The sequence below is a fragment of the Lycorma delicatula genome, chromosome 7 (genome assembly GCF_047948215.1).
Source record: "Lycorma delicatula isolate Av1 chromosome 7, ASM4794821v1, whole genome shotgun sequence".
NCBI lineage: Eukaryota > Metazoa > Arthropoda > Insecta > Hemiptera > Fulgoridae > Lycorma > Lycorma delicatula.
This window is the reverse complement of record NC_134461.1, coordinates 117,371,673-117,391,101: the sequence shown is the minus strand read 5'-3', so window position 1 is coordinate 117,391,101 and position 19,429 is coordinate 117,371,673. Positions and strand designations below refer to the sequence as shown.

The window sequence follows — 19,429 nt, the reverse complement described above, 5'->3', positions numbered from 1 at the left end:
GCCGATTTATTTATTCTATTGGTCATTAATTTTATTTACGTATACTTCGTTGACCGTGATTAGTATATTCAGTGTTTAAAAAAAAAATCAGTTTGAAAGTAAACAAGATCAGGTCAGTAAACAATGGTACCAAATTGGCAACACAGAGGTGAAAGTAAGAGTTTAAAATATAATTTAAGAAAAAAACAGGTGTAGAATTTTACTATTTACGTAATAAAATTACAAATGATGAGAGTACAAAGAAGATATAAAAAGCAGAAAGGTAAAAACGATGCGAGCTTTCGCATTGAAATAAATATACTGATACTAAGCATCGATTAAGGAATTATAGAACATAATACTAACAAAATGAAAGGGAATGATATTGTACTTCAATGGTTACCGTTCCGGTGAACAACTAATAAAACCGGGTGGATTACTATTTCCCTAAGCCATGACCAATAATTCTGCAAACTTTTACCGAAATATTTTTTTTAAACATTCTCAGAAAAATTATAACGAAACTGAGATAAAAGAACACAAATTTGAATGAAAATAAAATAAATCAAATGAGTATAAAAATTCTTTAATTAAGAAGCATAACAGATAGTAATAAAAACATCATAAGAAAACATTGGAAAATTAATAAGTAATAAACGAGAAATAAATATTAAAAAACAGAACTGCCAAAAAAAAGCCATTGCTATTTAATAAAGGGCAACTAAAAAGCGTATGGGTGACAATTTTGTCATCAGTATAATTTTTCTTTCAATTTTTTAAATTTATTTAAACATACATATATACAAATTTATATAGCCTATGATACGGTAAAGTAAGTATACCAACGCGGGGTCATACACTTAAATCGGTTTAGCCGTTGAACTACTACAGTTGAATAAATATACATATATACACATACGTATGTATGTATACGTATACATACATACATACATACATACACTCTAAATACATTACACTCCTTTATGGGAAAAGAATATTTCAAGAACACATGCAGTCTTAAATAAATGAAAATATACAGATCACATTATTAAATAAAAATCGAAAGGTTGGTTGCAAACGTAAAACAACATCTCCGAATAGCGTGATCTGTTAGATCGAGAGTGTACCTGATGCGTGCAAAAGTTAGCCTTCAACCTACTAACAAAGACCCCGTTTTGAATTTTGAAAATCGGACGATTGTTTGCATAGATATTATAAGAATTGTACCTCCCAAAACAGCGTCCCAGGGGCACATCATTTGTTACCAACTGATGATGATTGGTCTAGCCTCGAACACGAGGTGCTCGCATCACCTCACCACTCTTTCCTCACACGCAGTCCTCACGGGAAGCCATTATTTTTATTTAAGTTTATTTAATATTATTTTATTTAACATAAATTTAATTCTATTATTTTTGTCGCATAACTCATTCTATTGATTCGAATCATTCAGTAAAGTATGTGCTTTAACCGCAAAAATCTTGACTACTACATATATCAATCCAATTTCAATGTTACATGACTTCGTTTGCGCGTTGTACATTTGCTTAAAAGTCCTGTAAATTAATAAAGCAATAAAAAAAATTAAAAAAAATTATAACACAGTTGTAGGACTTTTCCGCCACGCGGCTTTTTTTCTGATGCACGGCTTACACACGTAACTTAATTTAAAATACATCAATGCTAAACTAGCGCTCTTGTGGAGACAGAAGGTACTTTTGACGCAGTATATCTACTTAGCCATTAGTTTAGAGCATTTTTTAGAGGTGGAGATGCGATTATGCAAACTTTTCTTTTTTTTTAAAAGTAGCCTATTATTATTATTTAATTGTTAATAAATACGCCCAAGGAAAATAAGACTTTAATTAGGTGAAATTTCGAGATACTGAGAGTGAAGGGTGACCTTGCGCTACATTCTCACCTCCTTAACCTTTTAAGTTGAAAATTTAATGGCATCAATTCCCAATATACAGAAATAATCTGATCAAGTTTGGTCAAAATCAGTCCAGTAGTTCAGCATTGATTTAGAGCGCGACACCGAACACACACACACGTACATACGAACATTAACATCCGGAAAATTTCCACCCGGTTTTTTGGGTTCCTTAGGTGTCACAATATCAAGATCCGGTGAAAACCGCATATTCCCAAATTGGGCCGATTACAATACTTCTCCTTCTACAGCTATAGCTCTGCTACACTTATATCCAAACGGGAAAGTCCAAACGGGAAGATCATTTTCTTTAGAGGAAAATACTTTACTTTTTTCTGAAGATAAATTCAAGTAATGAAATAAAAATTGGATATATTAATAAAAAAAAAGTATAGGGAAAAAATAATAACAGCCTCAATTTTATGTCGTATTAATTATAAAAATGAGTTAAAAACTGATCGATAAACATACAACAAAAGTTATTGTAATTAGATATGAGAACTACATGCCTAAAAATTCTTCAGTACTTTTTCAGAACTTTTACTGAAGAAAAAATTTCAAGTGAACATAGGTCCGAAAACGCATATTTTTTGTCTATCCGCTATTTTGTATTTTAAAAAAAAAATATTTTTCAAGAACGGTTTGAGATAACTCAAAAAAATTTTGTACTAATTTTAAACCAACATTTTTTAATAGGAAAAAAAATAACGATACTCTCCGTTGACAAATTTCAAAATGGCTGTCGTTTCAATTTTTCGATCTTAAATATCTTACGAATTATTAGATTTATCAAAAGGTGTTGTATGTATTATAAAAATTATGTAGCATCTTTCTGTGAACAAAACGACACTTTAGCCGTAAATATCTGACAATAAACAACAGAGTTATTCCAAGAGGTTGGCCTAAACCGATATAGCGGGCATATTTTTTTTTATTATAGTGGTTTCTGATTAAAATTGCTAATTTAAGCAATTTTAAATGGAAAATTTGATTTATTTATCAAACGAGTCACGATAATAAAAAAACAAGATGGCCACCATATCGGTTTAGGCCTACTTTTTGCAATAATTCTGTCTGGATTTTTACAACTTAAATGTCGTTTTGTTGACAAAAAGATGCTTCATAATTTTTATCATACAACACATTTTGATAGATTTAATAATTCCTAAAATATTTAAGAGTGATGAAATTTGTTGTTAACGAAGGGTCTCGTTACTTTTTTCCTATTAAAAAAATTTTAGTTGAAAATAAGTACAAAATTTTATTGCGTTATTTCCAATCGTTCTTGAAAAATAATATTTTTTTATTAAAAAACACAAAATGGCTGACAGACCGAAAAATATGCGTTTTCGGACCTCTGTTCACTGGAAATTTTTTCTTCAGTATGTTAAGTAGAATCACTTCCTAGAACTTGACTTCGCTTTTTAAGGGCACTCTGTAAACACAATATATTATTTAAATTTGTATATTTATTTATATTAATTTTATTAAGCATAGCCCGTTTGTATTAATATAAAAATTATTTATATAATAGTTTCCACTTATCAACAATCTTTAATATTAATGTTCGAGCGCTTTCGGATTATTAACCCATCCTCAGGAACAATGTGTTATAATTATAATTATTTACTTCACATATCATTAATTATACTAACTAGAATTTTAAAAAACAGTTTAAATCTAAAAATTGATCATCAAAAGGTAAGATAACGTTAAGTCATGTCAGTATACTGACATGACGGATAACGTTAACTTTTGAGGATCAAGTGTTATATTTGTATTTTTATAAAATTCAATTTAGTATAATTAATGATATGTGAAGTAAATAAGTATGTGAATTAAAGACATTGGAAGTAAATAATTATAATGTATAACACATTGTTCCTGATGATGTATTAATAATCCGAAAGCGCTCGAACATTAATATTAAAGAGATTGTTGGTAAGTGGAAACTATTATATAAATAATTTATATTTATTTATGTTTATCATAATAAAAATATTTTATTAGGCATAAATATAACTGAAAAATACATTTTTTAATAATGTTAATAGCGTATTCATAAAGACACAAATTTACATATCTAACTAAAGGCAATTTGCAATCGTCTTTTCCTAGTTCATTTTTAGTTAGAATGTTAATTTCATTGCAAGTGGGTATATATATATATATTTATGTATGTGTGCGTGTGTGTTACTTTGTGTGCATGCACGTGCGTGTGACCGTGTACAAAGCCAAAGGCAAATTTAATATCAATCCTACAAAACAGGACGGGGACTTAAATGAGATTGTGTAGTATACTCGTACTGTATTATGTACAACACGACGAAATTCACTCCGCAATATTCATTACCGTATCTCGGCTTCCAACAATCTACAAACTCTTCCATCCCCTTATCCCTTTAAAATGAAAAACACTCAATTACGGAATATTACAACGATTTTTTGTTATTCTTGAGCAAAACTTATTATATAATAGCTAATAACAAAATAACAAAACAAAAGAAAATTACATTGCGAATGCTTATATTTTTTTTTCTTCTGTATATTAAAAAAAAATATTAACGCAAGGCAATGAAATAAAACAAAACTTCGCAATACACGGTCAAAAAAGACACGAATTTAATTTATTATTTAATTATATTAATATAAATAAGAGAAAAAATTATTTCTATTTATTTTCCATCACAGCATGTTATTAAATTCTTATTGTACATCCCAGCATATTGTTCGTGCTTTACAACTTCTGCTTTCCTGGCATCATAGCTCTAAAGTAGTGCTGGAAGAAGGACTGTATTTTAATCAGTCAAAAAATGGGTACGAGTTTTTCTATATTATAGATAATATACAAAAAACCGCTTTTTAACAATTGAATTCGACGCGTTCAAGCGCTTTTAGAATTAAATTCCATCTTCAGGAACTCTCATATTTGTCCTACTTATAACATTAATTAAATCTTCACATCTAAATTGTAACAAAATGTTGATATTTGCGTAAAAACATAACAGTTGTCATGTGTTTTAAAATAAAATTCTCATATATATACACATAGAGGAATAGCAGTTTCTTGTTGCCTTTTTAAAATTAAAATTACGATATATACGAATTAAATTACGATAACGCGTTCATTATTAAAACAAAAAAAAAAGTAAATTAGCAAGTAGTTATTTAAATCAACTTAAAAAAAAAACCAGAAGAAAAAACATTTAAAAATGAAAACGAAAAAATAAAATTTAAATTGGTTAGAAAAGTGTATGCTATATATATACGATGTTAAAAATATTTACTTCGGTAATTGTGAGCCTGAACATCCTCAATCATAATCTTTTTCAAATTAGTATGTTGAAAAATATGTTATATAATTAATAAAAATACAAGTTTCAAAAGACGGAAGAGTGAAATTACCTTAGTATTCTTCCTCAGAATCTGTAATGGCAGTAGCGTTGTTATCAACTGTTTTGGGCAACTCTATCATATCGTCAGGATACAATGAAGCTATTTACTGGAATATATATATTTTGTATATTTATCGCTAATTAGACAAAGTTAGCGAGCGAAGCGAGCGTAGATTATGTTTGGTAGGTTATACTGATACAGTGCGGGATACGTCATTACACGGAATCAACATAATCTAATCAAACATAACCTACGCTCGCTAACCTCGTCTGATTAAAGTTAAAAATTAAAATTATATACAATAAGTTATATGTATAGGTGACTTTATTTTTATATATGCAAAAAAATTGGATTTCAGTAGGAGTTAACTACGCTACTGCCATTACAAATTTTGTAGAAGAATAATGAGGTAATTTCATTCTTCCGACTTTTGAAACTTATATTTTTATTAATTATATAAGATATTTTTCAGCATACTTCAATTTGAAAAAAATTAAGGTTGAGGATGTTCAGGCTCACAATTACCTTTACTTCTTTTTGGTAACACTGGATAAATTCTGCTATTTCTATATCCTTAAAATATGCAAAACGTTTAATTGTAAAAATAACTCTAACCGTAACTTACTTAAAAATTAAATTCGGCTTATGTATAAAACAATAATGGTAAATTAAATAAAAGTAACTGTATTAATAAATTAACTTCGTATAAGAGCAAAATTATATATTTTTTATCGTATAGTAATTACACCGATTAGAAATAAATATTTTCAAGAAGTTCCTTAGAACTTCGCCGGTAAGAGTTCGCAGAACTGGACGGCACGGCGAAGTCAACGAACTACGTTTACAGTTCTAAACATGACCTAACCTAAAGATGAAATGAAAATGAGAAAAAAAAATTAAAAAAAAAACAACATGAAAACATTATATTTCAGTTCAATTAGATTTGTAATAGAGAATTGTTTCAAAAAATAGCTCAAACTTTGTTAGACAACATTTTTTAGCTTCTTTTAATAATAAATGCTGTTATGTAAATGAAAGTACTGAAGATAAAATTTTTTTTTTTTTTTTTTTTTTAATTCCCATCACTTCTTTAAAAAAACCTAAAAGTATTAGTTTACATGAAATTATAGCTGCTAATAAAATACAAAAACCACGAACGGTAAAAAAGTGTTGCAAATGGGGTAACAAAGATTTGTTACATAAAACAGGTAATAAATTCGATCGATAAAATTTTTATTCTACAATTAGAACTAATCGATGGAGAAATAAAAAAAATGTTAATTAAATTTATAATAATATAAAACGTGTGTCCACGAATACGATAAAAATCGCGGGTTACGCTTACAAAGTAATAGATGGAATATTACATCACGGATCTTCGATTCGTGAAAGTCATTATGTTACTTTTATTAAAAACGGAGAAATTTGGTATGGAGTGAATATGACTATCAACAAAAAAAATTGGCCGAGAAATTAAAAAAAAAATGTATATATGCTTGTTCTAGAAAGGAAATAAATTTTAATAATAATTCCCATAGATAACAATCAGTAATTCATAAAATAATAACCTAACAAACGCAGTAATATCCAAAAAAATTACAATGAAATTGTAAACCGTACGGTAAGAGTCTCCCAGATATCATTTCTTCCGCTCAAAAAACAAAAAAAAATTGTAATATAAATAAAACTGTTTTTAACAAAACGATACTGATATCAAAAAGGTAAGACACTACATTTGTATTATCAAAATATGTTGTTAATTTAGAATTTTGTTTAAAAAAACCCTAGATAATTAAGCAAAAAAATAGAAAAACTGTTACAAAACTTTTACTGGCCCAATTTCAGTTATTAAACGGTGAATAATCATAAAAATTGTATTATTTCTGTAAATAATAATACAGAAATTACTGGCCCGAATGAAATCGGGCCAGTAAAAGTTTTATAAAAGATTTTCTATTTTTTTCTTATTATATGGAACGCTTAAACATTGTTTATTATCTATTATTGTATATCTATTGTCTATTACATATATTTAACACGTATTTTTTAACGTGTCTTACCTATTTGATATCAGTATCGTTTTGTTAAAAACAGTTTTATTTATATTACAATTTTTTTTTTGTTTTTTGAGCGGAAGAAATGATATCTGGGAGACTCTTACCGTACGGTTTACAATTTCATTGTAATTTTTTTGGATATTACTGCGTTTTGTTAGGTTATTAATTTATGAATTACTGATTGTTATCTATGGGAATTATTATTAAAATTTATTTCCTTTCTAGAACAAACATATATACATTTTTTTTAAATTTCTCGGCCAATTTTTGTTTTGTTGATAGTCATATGTAATAGACAATAGATATACAATAATAGATAATAAACAATGTTTAAGCGTTCCATATAATAAGAAAAAAATAGAAAAATCTTTTATAAAACTCTTACTGGCCCGAATGAAATCGGGTCAGTAAGAGTTTTGTAACAGTTTTTCTATTTTTTTGCTTAATTATCTATTATTGTATATATTTAACACGGATTTTTTTTAAACAAAATTCTAAATTAACAACATATTTTGATAATACAAATGTAGTGTCTTACCTTTTTGATATCAGTATCGTTTTTGTTGAAAACAGTTTTATTTATATTATAAAATTTCTGTTTTTTTGAGCGGAAAAATTATATCTGCGAGACTCTTACCGTACTGTTTACAATTTCATTGTAATTTTTTTGGATATTACAGAGGATGATATGCATAAATGTAAATGAAGTGAAGTCGTGTACAGTCTCAGATCGACCATTCCTGAGATGTGTGGTTATAACTGAAACCCATCCACAAAGAACACCTGGTATCCACGTTCTAGTATTCAAATCTGGATAAAAGTAACTGACTTTACTAGGATTTAAACCTTAGAAATCTCGACTTCGAAATCAACTGATTTGCGATGACGAATTTACCACTAGACCAACCCCGTTGGGTGTAACTTACAATCTAGAAATAATAATAATAATAACAGTAATTATTTTTACAGAAATAAATAACAATTAATACTCAAGAAGAATAAACAACAGACAAATAATTATTCGACACTAATAATAATCTACTACTTAAGAATTAACATTTTTAATTAGAAATGATATAGAAAGTGACTAAATGAAATAGTAAACTTACCTATGATGAAGTGTGGCTCGCCATGAGAGTCTATCGAACATTATCACTTGTCAAGACATCTATAATTGAAACAAATATAAGAAAAAAAAATTAAAACTACATTGAATAATTTAAAACCTATTACAAATTATAACAGTCTATCATTTTTATAGATTATTTGTAACAAATTTAATGTAATTATAATCCTCTCCTACATTTGTACGTGTATCTGTCTGTCTTCGTGTGTGTCCGTCCTCCTTAGCTTAGCACATAAAACACTAGTAGTCCGCGTGATGTCATTCCGTACAACAAACAAGTAATAATATGCTCAAACAAATAACAGGCATCGGAGTATAACGATCACTAGCGGAAAATCCCGATTCGTTAATACATGTCTCGTCGTGGTCAGGTGTATAGATGTTATATTATTATATATTTATTACTTGTACTTATTGTTATTATTTATACTTGTAATATATATTTATTTATTTAATCGATATATATGCGAAAATATATTAATAATATATTTTTTTTTTTATTTATGCGATTGTTTTTCTTCATAAAATAACGAACTATAACCAAAATGTAACTACTCGAATTAGCAACCATGATACAACTGGAAAACTGTTTCTTCTGACCATCCTTTTCTGATTTCATTTAATTTTCATATTCAGTATTCATCGAATATTCATTTTAATTAAGAAAAAGGAACTGCTAACACTTTTTTTTATTATTAATGCTGATGTTTTAATTCACCTTATAAGTTCATGTTTTCTACTATTATTTAATATTGAATTTTTATTAATTTTAAATATATTTTTGTAGTTCTCTTTACAGCTCATTACAGAGTACTCTTGAATGAATTATGTGTATTTTTCTTTTAAGGGCATTATTATTCTAATATCATTAAATATCATATTTTCTTTAAGAAATAATTTTTTTTTTTGTTACAAAACCTTTTTTTTATTAAGTGTATTAAATCGGAAATAATTATTATTATTCCGAAATTAACCAGAAGTAGTAGCTTGAAAAATTACCAATAATCGAAAATCGATGATACAAATTGTCCACACTGGCCAATAAGAATCAGTAAAGTTTATTTTAGTTCTTGGAATGAAGATAGGAATACATTTTTATACTAATCGAAAACGAAAAAATTCGAACTGTATACAATCGGTCAAAAGTTTTTTTTTTTTTCATTAGTCTTCTACAATTTTTTTTTATAGAATAAACATTTTAGTTACGAAACGGTGTCAGAATGAATAAGACAATTCTCATTTTTTTTATTTTACGAAAATAATTATATATTAAGCTTTAAAATCATCGGTAAATATTTTATTTTCATAAAAGAAAATAATATTTACTTATGTTTAAATATATTTAAAATAATTAAGCTTTTCCTTGATCAATTTTCATTATTCAAAGAACATTTTTATACAAGAGGTAAACAATTTTGGACGCCTAATAATCCCAATCCGAGATGGGCCATTAACCCGTCGAGAGGGCCTAGCTGCGGGGGTCGTTCCGTAGCCACGCCAGGAGAAGCTAGTTATTAAATAAGACACATTGTTTAAGTAATTAGGTGATCAGTACATTATATATCATACATCAATTTACGTTATTTTTAAAATAAATAATTAAACGGATTTAAAAATAAATTAATTTGTTGCATTTTATAAATTCCTATTAAAAGATGTATTCACAATTTGCAAGAAAAAAAAACAAATGGAAATATTAATTCAAATTACTAAATCTTTTGATCGTGATCGCATATTGGTTGAAACGTGTAATCTAATATGACGTCAACATGTTGAATAAATCTTAATATCTTATTGATTTTGCCGCTTTTTATCGTTTTCTACAGTTTCTATAAATTTTATAAAAACTAAATTTTTACAGTCGAATAACTTCCACTTAATTTTACGTTTCATTAATGATAAAAAAATCACACTTTTTCTAATTTGTCGCATTCAATTAGTACTTCTTACATCAGAATACGATTTTAATATTACTTTAAAAATCGGAATTAAAAAATAACTGTGGGAAATCTAAACTTAGACAACCAATCTTTTGATCACGACCTCCGGTCCGTTAAATGGAATGCATAATCTAGTGCTGCATCAAAATACTAAATAACATTTCCATAAATTCTTATAGATTTGGTGCATTTAGCCGTAACAAAATTACTACATGAATATTGGGTGATATTTAAGTACGGAAACAACTTTATACTTTATATCTGAGAGGTATTTTACGGCAGAAAGAAATCCGGTTCTACATAGTTAAAAAAAAATCTGCATTATGCTTTTTAGTTTTTGTCCGCCATATTGAATAAAAAAAACTTATTTTTTTAAATAGTAAGGTGGACATATGACATATGATTTCGATTTATAATTTTACAAGTAAAACAACGGTGAAACCCGTTTTTCTGTTAACGCCTTCGTTATCGAGTTATAAGCATTCAATATTGCAATCACGGAAAAATTGTGTTTGCAATAAAACTAGATGAAACGTATTTTACTGCATTTTAAATTTATAATGAATACAATAACGAAATTTAAACGGAGTTGAGTATTGATAATAATAAACAGTAACTAATAATTAACAACACAGCAACAATTTAAACGGCTATATCAACTGATATAATTTACTTTAAATATTACAATATTTATTTTAAAACTTTAAATAATTTTTTTCGATCGTAAATTACCAATTAAATAGATTTTGAAAGCATAACATTCTAAATTGGATGTTCAAAATACTTCCCCTGAACAGGTTGGCAGTGTGCTAACTTCGAGTAATATCCGTTGATAACTTGTTATATCATGGCTGGTGGTACACGACTAGATTTTTCAATTATTCTTCCTTTCGATACGTCAATGTCTGCAGATTTTGTTTTGTAAACATTATGTTTCAGGTACTCCCAAAAAATATAATTGAGAGAAGACAGATTGGAGGACTTTCCAGGCAATTCTACGGCTCCTCTACGACCTATCCCCAGCGATTTGGAAATTGTTCATTTAAAATTTTCCGTGCCCTTAAATAATAACGAGGCGGTGCCCCATCTTGTTGAAACCATACGTTATTATTTAATTCTTGCCCAACAGTTTCCCGGATATTTTATAAAATCCTATAACCTGACAAGTTGTAGTAAGCATTTCCTGTAAAAGATTATCATCTAAAATAAAAGGCCCTACAATACAATGACCGACGATTGCCGCCCAAACGTTCACTTTCTGAGGGTAATGTCTATGAGCTTCCAATAGCCATTTACGATTATTATCGCTGCAATATCGACAGTTTTGCTTATTCATATAGCCATTTTACATAAAATCGCTTCCCCAGTAAATATTATTTAATTAGAAAAATTTGCGTCTACGTTTAATTTTTGCACTATAATATTACAAAACTCAATTAGGCGGTCAAAATCATCTTCGAAAGTTCTTGCACCAGTTCTTTTAAATTATAAAAGTGAAATTTATTTGTTTTAAGAATTTTTTGAATCGAAAAATAACTGATGTCATATCAGACAACAGCTTCCCGAATCGATAAATAAGGATCTTCAACAAAGAACTGCAATATATCTAATGACTTCGCATCAGTTTTGACAGTTCTTGGTTTACCATTGCGAGGACGATTCTTTACAATATCGGTTTCTTCAGATCGCTGTACTGTCTTGACCAAAGTCGATTTATTTTTATTGCTTCTCTGTTTGGAAATCTGTTATTAAATCAACTACATACCTCTTGTAAAGGCCGAACTCTCTCACCATACCCGTACATCACCAACAGAGCTATTCTTTCGATTTCACTTAAAGAAGGCATTGGTATTTGAAGGTTTAATACAGAATGTCCCATATAAAACGCAACCCAACCTTATATTGGTAGGTATTGAAATAATAAAAAGGCATGTGTAAATGTAAATGTAATTTTTATTATTACCATCCATTGCCTTACATTTAGAGTAAATGTTGGAAGTGGCCGCCATCTTCTTGAATACAAGCTTTAATTCTTTTTACAGCGTTTCTTGCAACTTTTTTCAAAGTTTGTGGCTGGATATTTAATACAGCTTGTTCAATATTGACTTTCAATTGTTCAAGTGTTCGTGGTTTGTTGCTGTAGGCTTTTTTTTTGAGGTAACCCCGTAGAAAAAAATCCGCCGCAGTCAAATCTGGAGATCTTGGTGGCCACAAGCCTCGACCGATACCACGATTACCAAAGAATTCCTCAACGACATCCGAAGTTGAACCTGCGTAGTGCAATGTTGTAGCCAGCAGTGTCTGTCTTCCTCTTCCAAGAGTGCAATGAACTGAAATAAAATATCCTGATATCGTTCTGCATTAATGATGTACTCGAAAAAAATACGACCAATTATTTTCCTCCGCGGTAGCGGGCACCACGCGCCCAACTTCTGCGGGTGTAATTGTTTTTCGTGATAAACGTGAGGATTTTCAGCGCTCCAAATTCTACTGTTTTGGCTGTTTATGTAGCCATCCAAATGAAACCTTGCTTCATCTGTGAAAAATAACGAATCCATAACATTAATTCCCTCACGCAGAAATCGACGGAACCGTTGACAATATTGTAGCCGTTTTTCTTTGTCGGGCTCAAGAAGTTGATGAACCGTTTGAATGCGATAAGGTCGTAATTGTAATCGTTTGGTCGCCCGATGAACGGTTGATTTAGACAAATTAATTTCAGCAGACAAACGTCTGATCGATTTATTTGGCGAGGCGAGTAATCAGTCTCTGATTTCAGCGACTGTATCTGTATTCAACACTGACGCAGATCTTTTGTGTTCCTTGTTATTAACAGAACCAGTCTCTCTAGATTTTGCGACTAACCTTAATACTGATGTTTTGTTAGGAGCTCGTTTATCTGGGTACTTATGGCGAAACAAATCTTGCACTGCAACCACTGATTTCGTACTGAAGTACGACTCGACAATGAAAACACGTTCATCTAGCGAAAACACCATCTTGTCTCTAGCAATACACTGAACGTTATGATTGCATTGTTGTTACTATCGGTAGTGTTCTACTGCGTCGCCGCGATGTTCAGATGTTGGAAGAGTCCATTTCAGTAACGAGTAGGGGAGTAAGCTTGACTTTTGAAATTTCATGGATGAGTGATTGATGGGTTGCATTTTATATGGGACATCCTGTATTTAATAAAAGTAAATAAATAAACCAAAAAACAAATAATAAAACTTTAAATTTTAAATTTTACTAGCACTATCAAATTTTACCATTACAATTATGTTGAAGTAAAAAAGTGAAATGAGGAGTTAATAAGTTGAATTATTTCAACGTAATACAAACTGCATGGTTGTAAATTAACAGTTTATTTGCTTAACTAAATTTGTAATACATTTTTTAAGTAAGTATTCATTCTCAGCTGATTTGTTTCATTTATGATAAATAACAAATATCAGCTGATATTAACACTGATATAAAAAAATTTTTGAAAGTATATGTTTGGAGCGTAGCTTTATATGGAAGTGAAACTTGGATGATCGGAGTACCTGAGAAGAAAAGACTAGAAGCTTTTGAAATGTGGTGCTAAACGAGAATGTTAAAAATTGGATAGGCGGATAAAGTGATAAATGAAGAGGTGTTGCGGCAAATCGATGAAGAAAAAAGCATTTGTAAAAATATAGTTAAAAGAAGAGACAGACTTATAGGCCACATATTAAGGCATCCTGGAATAGTCGCTTTAATATTGATAGGACAGGTAGAAGGAAAAAATTTTGTAGTCAGGCAACGTTTGAAATATGTAAAACAGATTGTTAGGGATTTAGGATGTAGAGGGTATACCGAAACGAAACGACTAGCACTAGACTGGGAATCTTGGAGAGCTGCATCAAACCAGTCAAATGACTGAAGACAAAAAAAAATTAACACTGGAAGTAAATTTTTATTTAGAAAATAATATCAGATGATATAGCCGTTTAATTTGTTGTTAATTATTGGTTATTATCAATATTAGAGCACTGTTCGTTATTGTATGCATTATGAATGTAAAATACAAAAAAAATTGTTCATGTAGCGCGTTTTACCTCGTTTTATTATTAACACGATTTTTTTCGTCACTGCAACTTTGAATGCTAATAATTCGATAACGAAGACAATAACATAAAACACAATAACACCATTGTTTTTTCTGAAAAATGTTTAATCGAAATCATGTGTCGTAAGTCCACCTTCCAATTTAAAAAAATTAAGTTTGATTCAATATGTCGAATCCAAGATGGCAGACAAAAATTAAAAACCCACCATAATGCAGATTATTTTTTTAACTATGTAGAACCCCATTTCTTTCTACTTCCAAATACCTCTGAGATATGCAGTATAAAGCTGTTTCCACTTAAATATCACTCTGTATATAAAGTACATCAATGAAGTGACAAAAAAATTTGTATTTATATAAGTTTTTATTTTAACAAGAATTTTTCTGTAGTCTTGTAATAAGTTAAAACGTGCTATTTTCTTTTTTTTTAAAAAAACTTGACAAATGGTTATCATCACGACCTACGTAGTCTTAATTGAAAATTCTCCATTGCTCACCGTAACATGGCCGGTAATACGTACAACTTATGAATTTTTAATTTTAATTCCGCTGACGTTGGGTCGACATACAACACGCTCTTGACCAAACATCAAACAGAAAAGTACTATGCGGTCAAATCTAGTCGGTCAAAAAATAAACTCATTTTTGGATATAATATACTTCGGAAAGTAACAAATGCACAAGTACCCCGACTTACTCGAACCACGTAATTTGTAGAAATCGAAATAATTCTTACCTCATAAATATTGTGACCATACTTTTGTAACGCGCTATAGTAAAGGCTTCAGCGTTTCCTCGATCTTCTTGAAAAAAAAAATGTCTAATAATTCCAGATGATGGAAGTGCACATCTCACTGTGACCGTCGACTATGTAATGGTTTCTTATGTAATTGAAATAGGTTTTCAGCTTTCGAATATCGACTATTCTCCTTATTTACGAAGTCGTTTAGTTGAAAATGAACTTCAGCTGAAATAAACATTTGGTGGATTGTTTTCGTCACCATCCAAACGCTTCAATATTTCTTGATGAAAATTCATGAGAGCAAACGAATTAGCATCTTTTAATTCGTGAACAATTTAAATTTCACACGAGTAAAAACTTAAGTCATTATGCAAGATTCGACGGATCGATGGTTCACTGATATTCGATGCTAATGCATGTATAATAGCAGAACGTTATGGACTGTGTGTTATAGCAGTTAAAACTCTATCAATATCTTGATAGCGTTGACATTTTTTTGCTGATCCTTCATGTTTTAAGTTTAATGTGACCCGGTTTCCTCAAATTTATGAACTCGTAAGTTAACTGCATGAACAGACCCCGCGTACCCCGCTCATGAACCGATTACGAAATAACTTTTTGTACAGTTGTCGGAGAATCCCAATTTTTATAAAACAATTTAATGTAGAAAGCACTATGTGCATCTGACCACTGCTCTATGTTTACTAAATAGCATTACACGACTGACAATATCAGCACATGCCTTTACAAATTTAAATTTTCATAAATATATAAGACACATAAGTCTAGTGTGATTATCAGAGTAGTCAGAATTTCGTTTATGATAGAATCATTAATTTCATTTAAACTGATTAAAAAAAATGTTCGTTCATATTTGTTGCACTTTTCATACTAAATATATTCATACAAATTTTAGTACAATTAATAATTGAATAGTTTTAGTTTTTAACTCGCTCTTATTTTACATCTGAATAAAAAGTAACGGAAAGAAATCTAATCCAGATACGCAGTTTCAAGCCACCGAGTTAGTCTAGTGGTGAACGCGTCTTCCCAAATCAGCTGATTTGGAAGTTGAGAGTTCTAGCGTTCAAGTCCTAGTAAAGTCAGTTATTTTTAAAAGGATTTGAATACTAGACCGTGGATACCGGTGTTCTTTGGTGGTTGGGTTTCAACTAACCACACATCTCAGGAATGGTCGAACTGAAACTGTACACTTCATTTACACTCATATATATCATCCTCATTCATCCTCTGAAGTATTATCTGAACGGTAATTACCGGAGGCTAAACAGGAAAAAGAAAGAAAAGATACGTAGATTCACAAACACCGCTTGGCACTAGAAGACGTAACCCAATGCACGTCAAAAAATGAACAATTTTTCTTAATTTTTTTTTTTTATTTCCCGCTGTTTATTATCTTTAATTATTAATAATCTTTTGAAATGAAATGTATTAAGAAATAATCTTTTTTTACACCTATCCGACCGATTATAATGTCATATATCACGGCTACAATCTATATAATTATCCATAAAAGAAAGTTCTCATTTTGTTTCTAAACATAAGACGTAAAAAAAAATCAAATTTCAGATATGTTATAAGTTGATCGCGACCTCCGGTTGGCACGAACGCGTAATCTAATAATAATATTTTAACATGTTAAATAAAGTTTTCTTAAACGTTAACAGATTTTCTGTATTTTATCTTAGCCAATTGTTCCTATAAATTATGTGTGGAATATGTTTTACGTTTTTACAATTAATTGTGTTGAGATAAAATGTACGATAGTATGACATTAATGAAATTTTTTAATAATGAGTTCCTCCGGGTTCATTAAATTCATTCTCAGTGAATATACCTAGAACAAAATGGCAAGAATTAAAGGAAAAAGAATGTTAATCATGTCAAGAAAGGAGTATCAGGTTTATTGCTAATTTTTACGTTTGTCTCCTACTAGTTCATCTATGAGTAGATCAAACTAAGATGACAACAAAGCGGAAGGACTTTCCCAAATCGCGACTAAAGCCGCTTTCCAGGAATGTCCTATAACTGTGGATTATTTCTGATGCACGGCTTACTCACACACAACTTAATTTAAAATATTTATCATTTTATTTAAATATATTTTTTCCTTTATTTAATACCGCGCACGAATACCGTACTTAATTCGCGCGGTTGTGGCGGTACTAACGGCGGCGATCGGTACTAATGTAACGTAATTTTACAACTTGCATAAAACATATTTCGCCTGAACGGTCGGCAGCTGATGTAGCCGCGAAGTTTAACGCATGAAGTATCCAGTCGACCGGGCGATCGAGTTCAAATTAAAATGGTTAATATATTTAAATTAAAAAAAAGGAGGATGAAGCCGATTCCAACCAATGGTCTTCCCCTAAGATCAAAATATTTCATTAATTAAAATTTTATTCGGCTATAACTGGAACCAATGAAAACAAGTACCACTTATGATAAATCGTTATAAAGATCTCAATGAGAGCTTATTACTGCAGTTAAGAAAAAGTCCAAAATCAAATTTCGTTTGGATTTTGGGTTTTTTTAGACACTTTTGATTCAGTCAATTACAATCAAAAAAGAAGGTGCACAACTAACTAGATGTTACAACAGTCCTAAATCCAAAATTTCAACATGCTAATCGTTTTTGAGTTATTACAGATACGTACACGCCTAACTAATCAAATTGGATTCAGGGATGATCAAAATTGATATTTTTGTTGAAATCTGAAAACCAAAATTTTTCGCGATCACATACTTCCTTTACTTTGTACAAGGAAGTAAAAAGTGTACAAATAAAAATCTTTAATTTCTCTTGGTTCAATAATTTACACATTTTCTTTAGTTTTATTAAAATATTCAATTAATATAATTTTTTAAACGTAAATAACATGAAATCACAGAATTTTTATTTATAAGCTAACAAACTACCTTGTGTACATTTTACATTCTACCCTGATAAATTCTATATAAATTTTATATTCTACCCTGATAAATTCTATACAGTACTACTATATAATATTTGAGAAATCTCCATGGGGATTTCCTTTTTAATTTGAATATACATGATATAATTTACTTATAGGTTCCTCTAAAAATGTAACGACTGTAAATAAAAATTTGAAACAAAATAAATATCACTTATATCGTAAAATTTATATTTGGACATTTTAGACTAAAAAAGCGAATACCGAGCAAAAGTTTATGTAAACTGATAAAAATGCCTAAAAAATAATTAATGAAGAAAAAATCTTGTCGTGATGGACTGAAAGCAATATCAAATAGAGAGTGGCGATTGCTGAACTCTCCGGAGGTTGCATAAAACATAAAAAGTAAAAGCTGATAAACGATGAAAATATTGAAATTAATTTATAAAATACTAATTTATTTAACAAAAAAGTAAAATCATAATCATTTCAAAACAAGTAGACGAGTCATGTTTTACGGTTTAAATATTTTACTATAATCACCGGTATACAATTTGCAAATCATACTTCACTCGATCTGCAAATCATATCTCCACATGTATATTGGGAAAAAAATGTTATTGTTATGCCCTAACTTTTTAAAAACAATCAATAATCATGCATATTAACATTAAATCCACGGCTTCGATACCGTAACTAATAAATTATATTTTACTTGTGTAAAACTTCACACGCAACGTATAAGCAAACAAAACTTAATTATTATTTAACAAATATTACTATAAACGTATATTTTCATTTATAATTTAAAATAAAAATATTTATTCAAAATAAACAAATGAACAAACAAAAATTTTAGTTGACTTGTAAAAACTTAGAATATTTTTAATTCCACCCTTTTTATATACACAATCAAAAGTTACTCTTTTGATAATCCGATTTACGATTTTAATTATCCGACTATTTTACTCTTTTGAAGATCCAAACTTACGTGGAAAATTTTCAAAGTTTATTCATGAAGAATTTTAATACCTTAAACCTTTCTTCTTATCAACATTGTTTTGTATCGGGTTAGTATAGAGTAACGAGACACATCCTAACGTCATTTTCATACTAAAAATATTTTCACGCAAAATTTTAGAAGCTTTGAACAAAATTTAGAGAAAAAAAATTCACAATCCCACATTCCAGACAGAACGTTATCTCACGCTAGAATGCAATCTCTTT

At 29.5% G+C, this 19,429-nt stretch overlaps 1 protein-coding gene across 1 annotated transcript in view; it reads right to left on the bottom strand.

Annotated features, from left to right (window-relative positions):
- Positions 1-19,429, bottom strand: part of LOC142328070 (carbohydrate sulfotransferase 5-like) — a 323,989-nt gene that overhangs the window by 277,286 nt on the left and 27,274 nt on the right. Inside the window, exon 2 of the mRNA XM_075371542.1 lies at positions 8,475-8,533. Coding sequence (XP_075227657.1) covers positions 8,475-8,515 — 41 coding nt within the window. The 5' untranslated portion in view covers positions 8,516-8,533. The remainder of the gene's footprint in view (positions 1-8,474; positions 8,534-19,429) is intronic.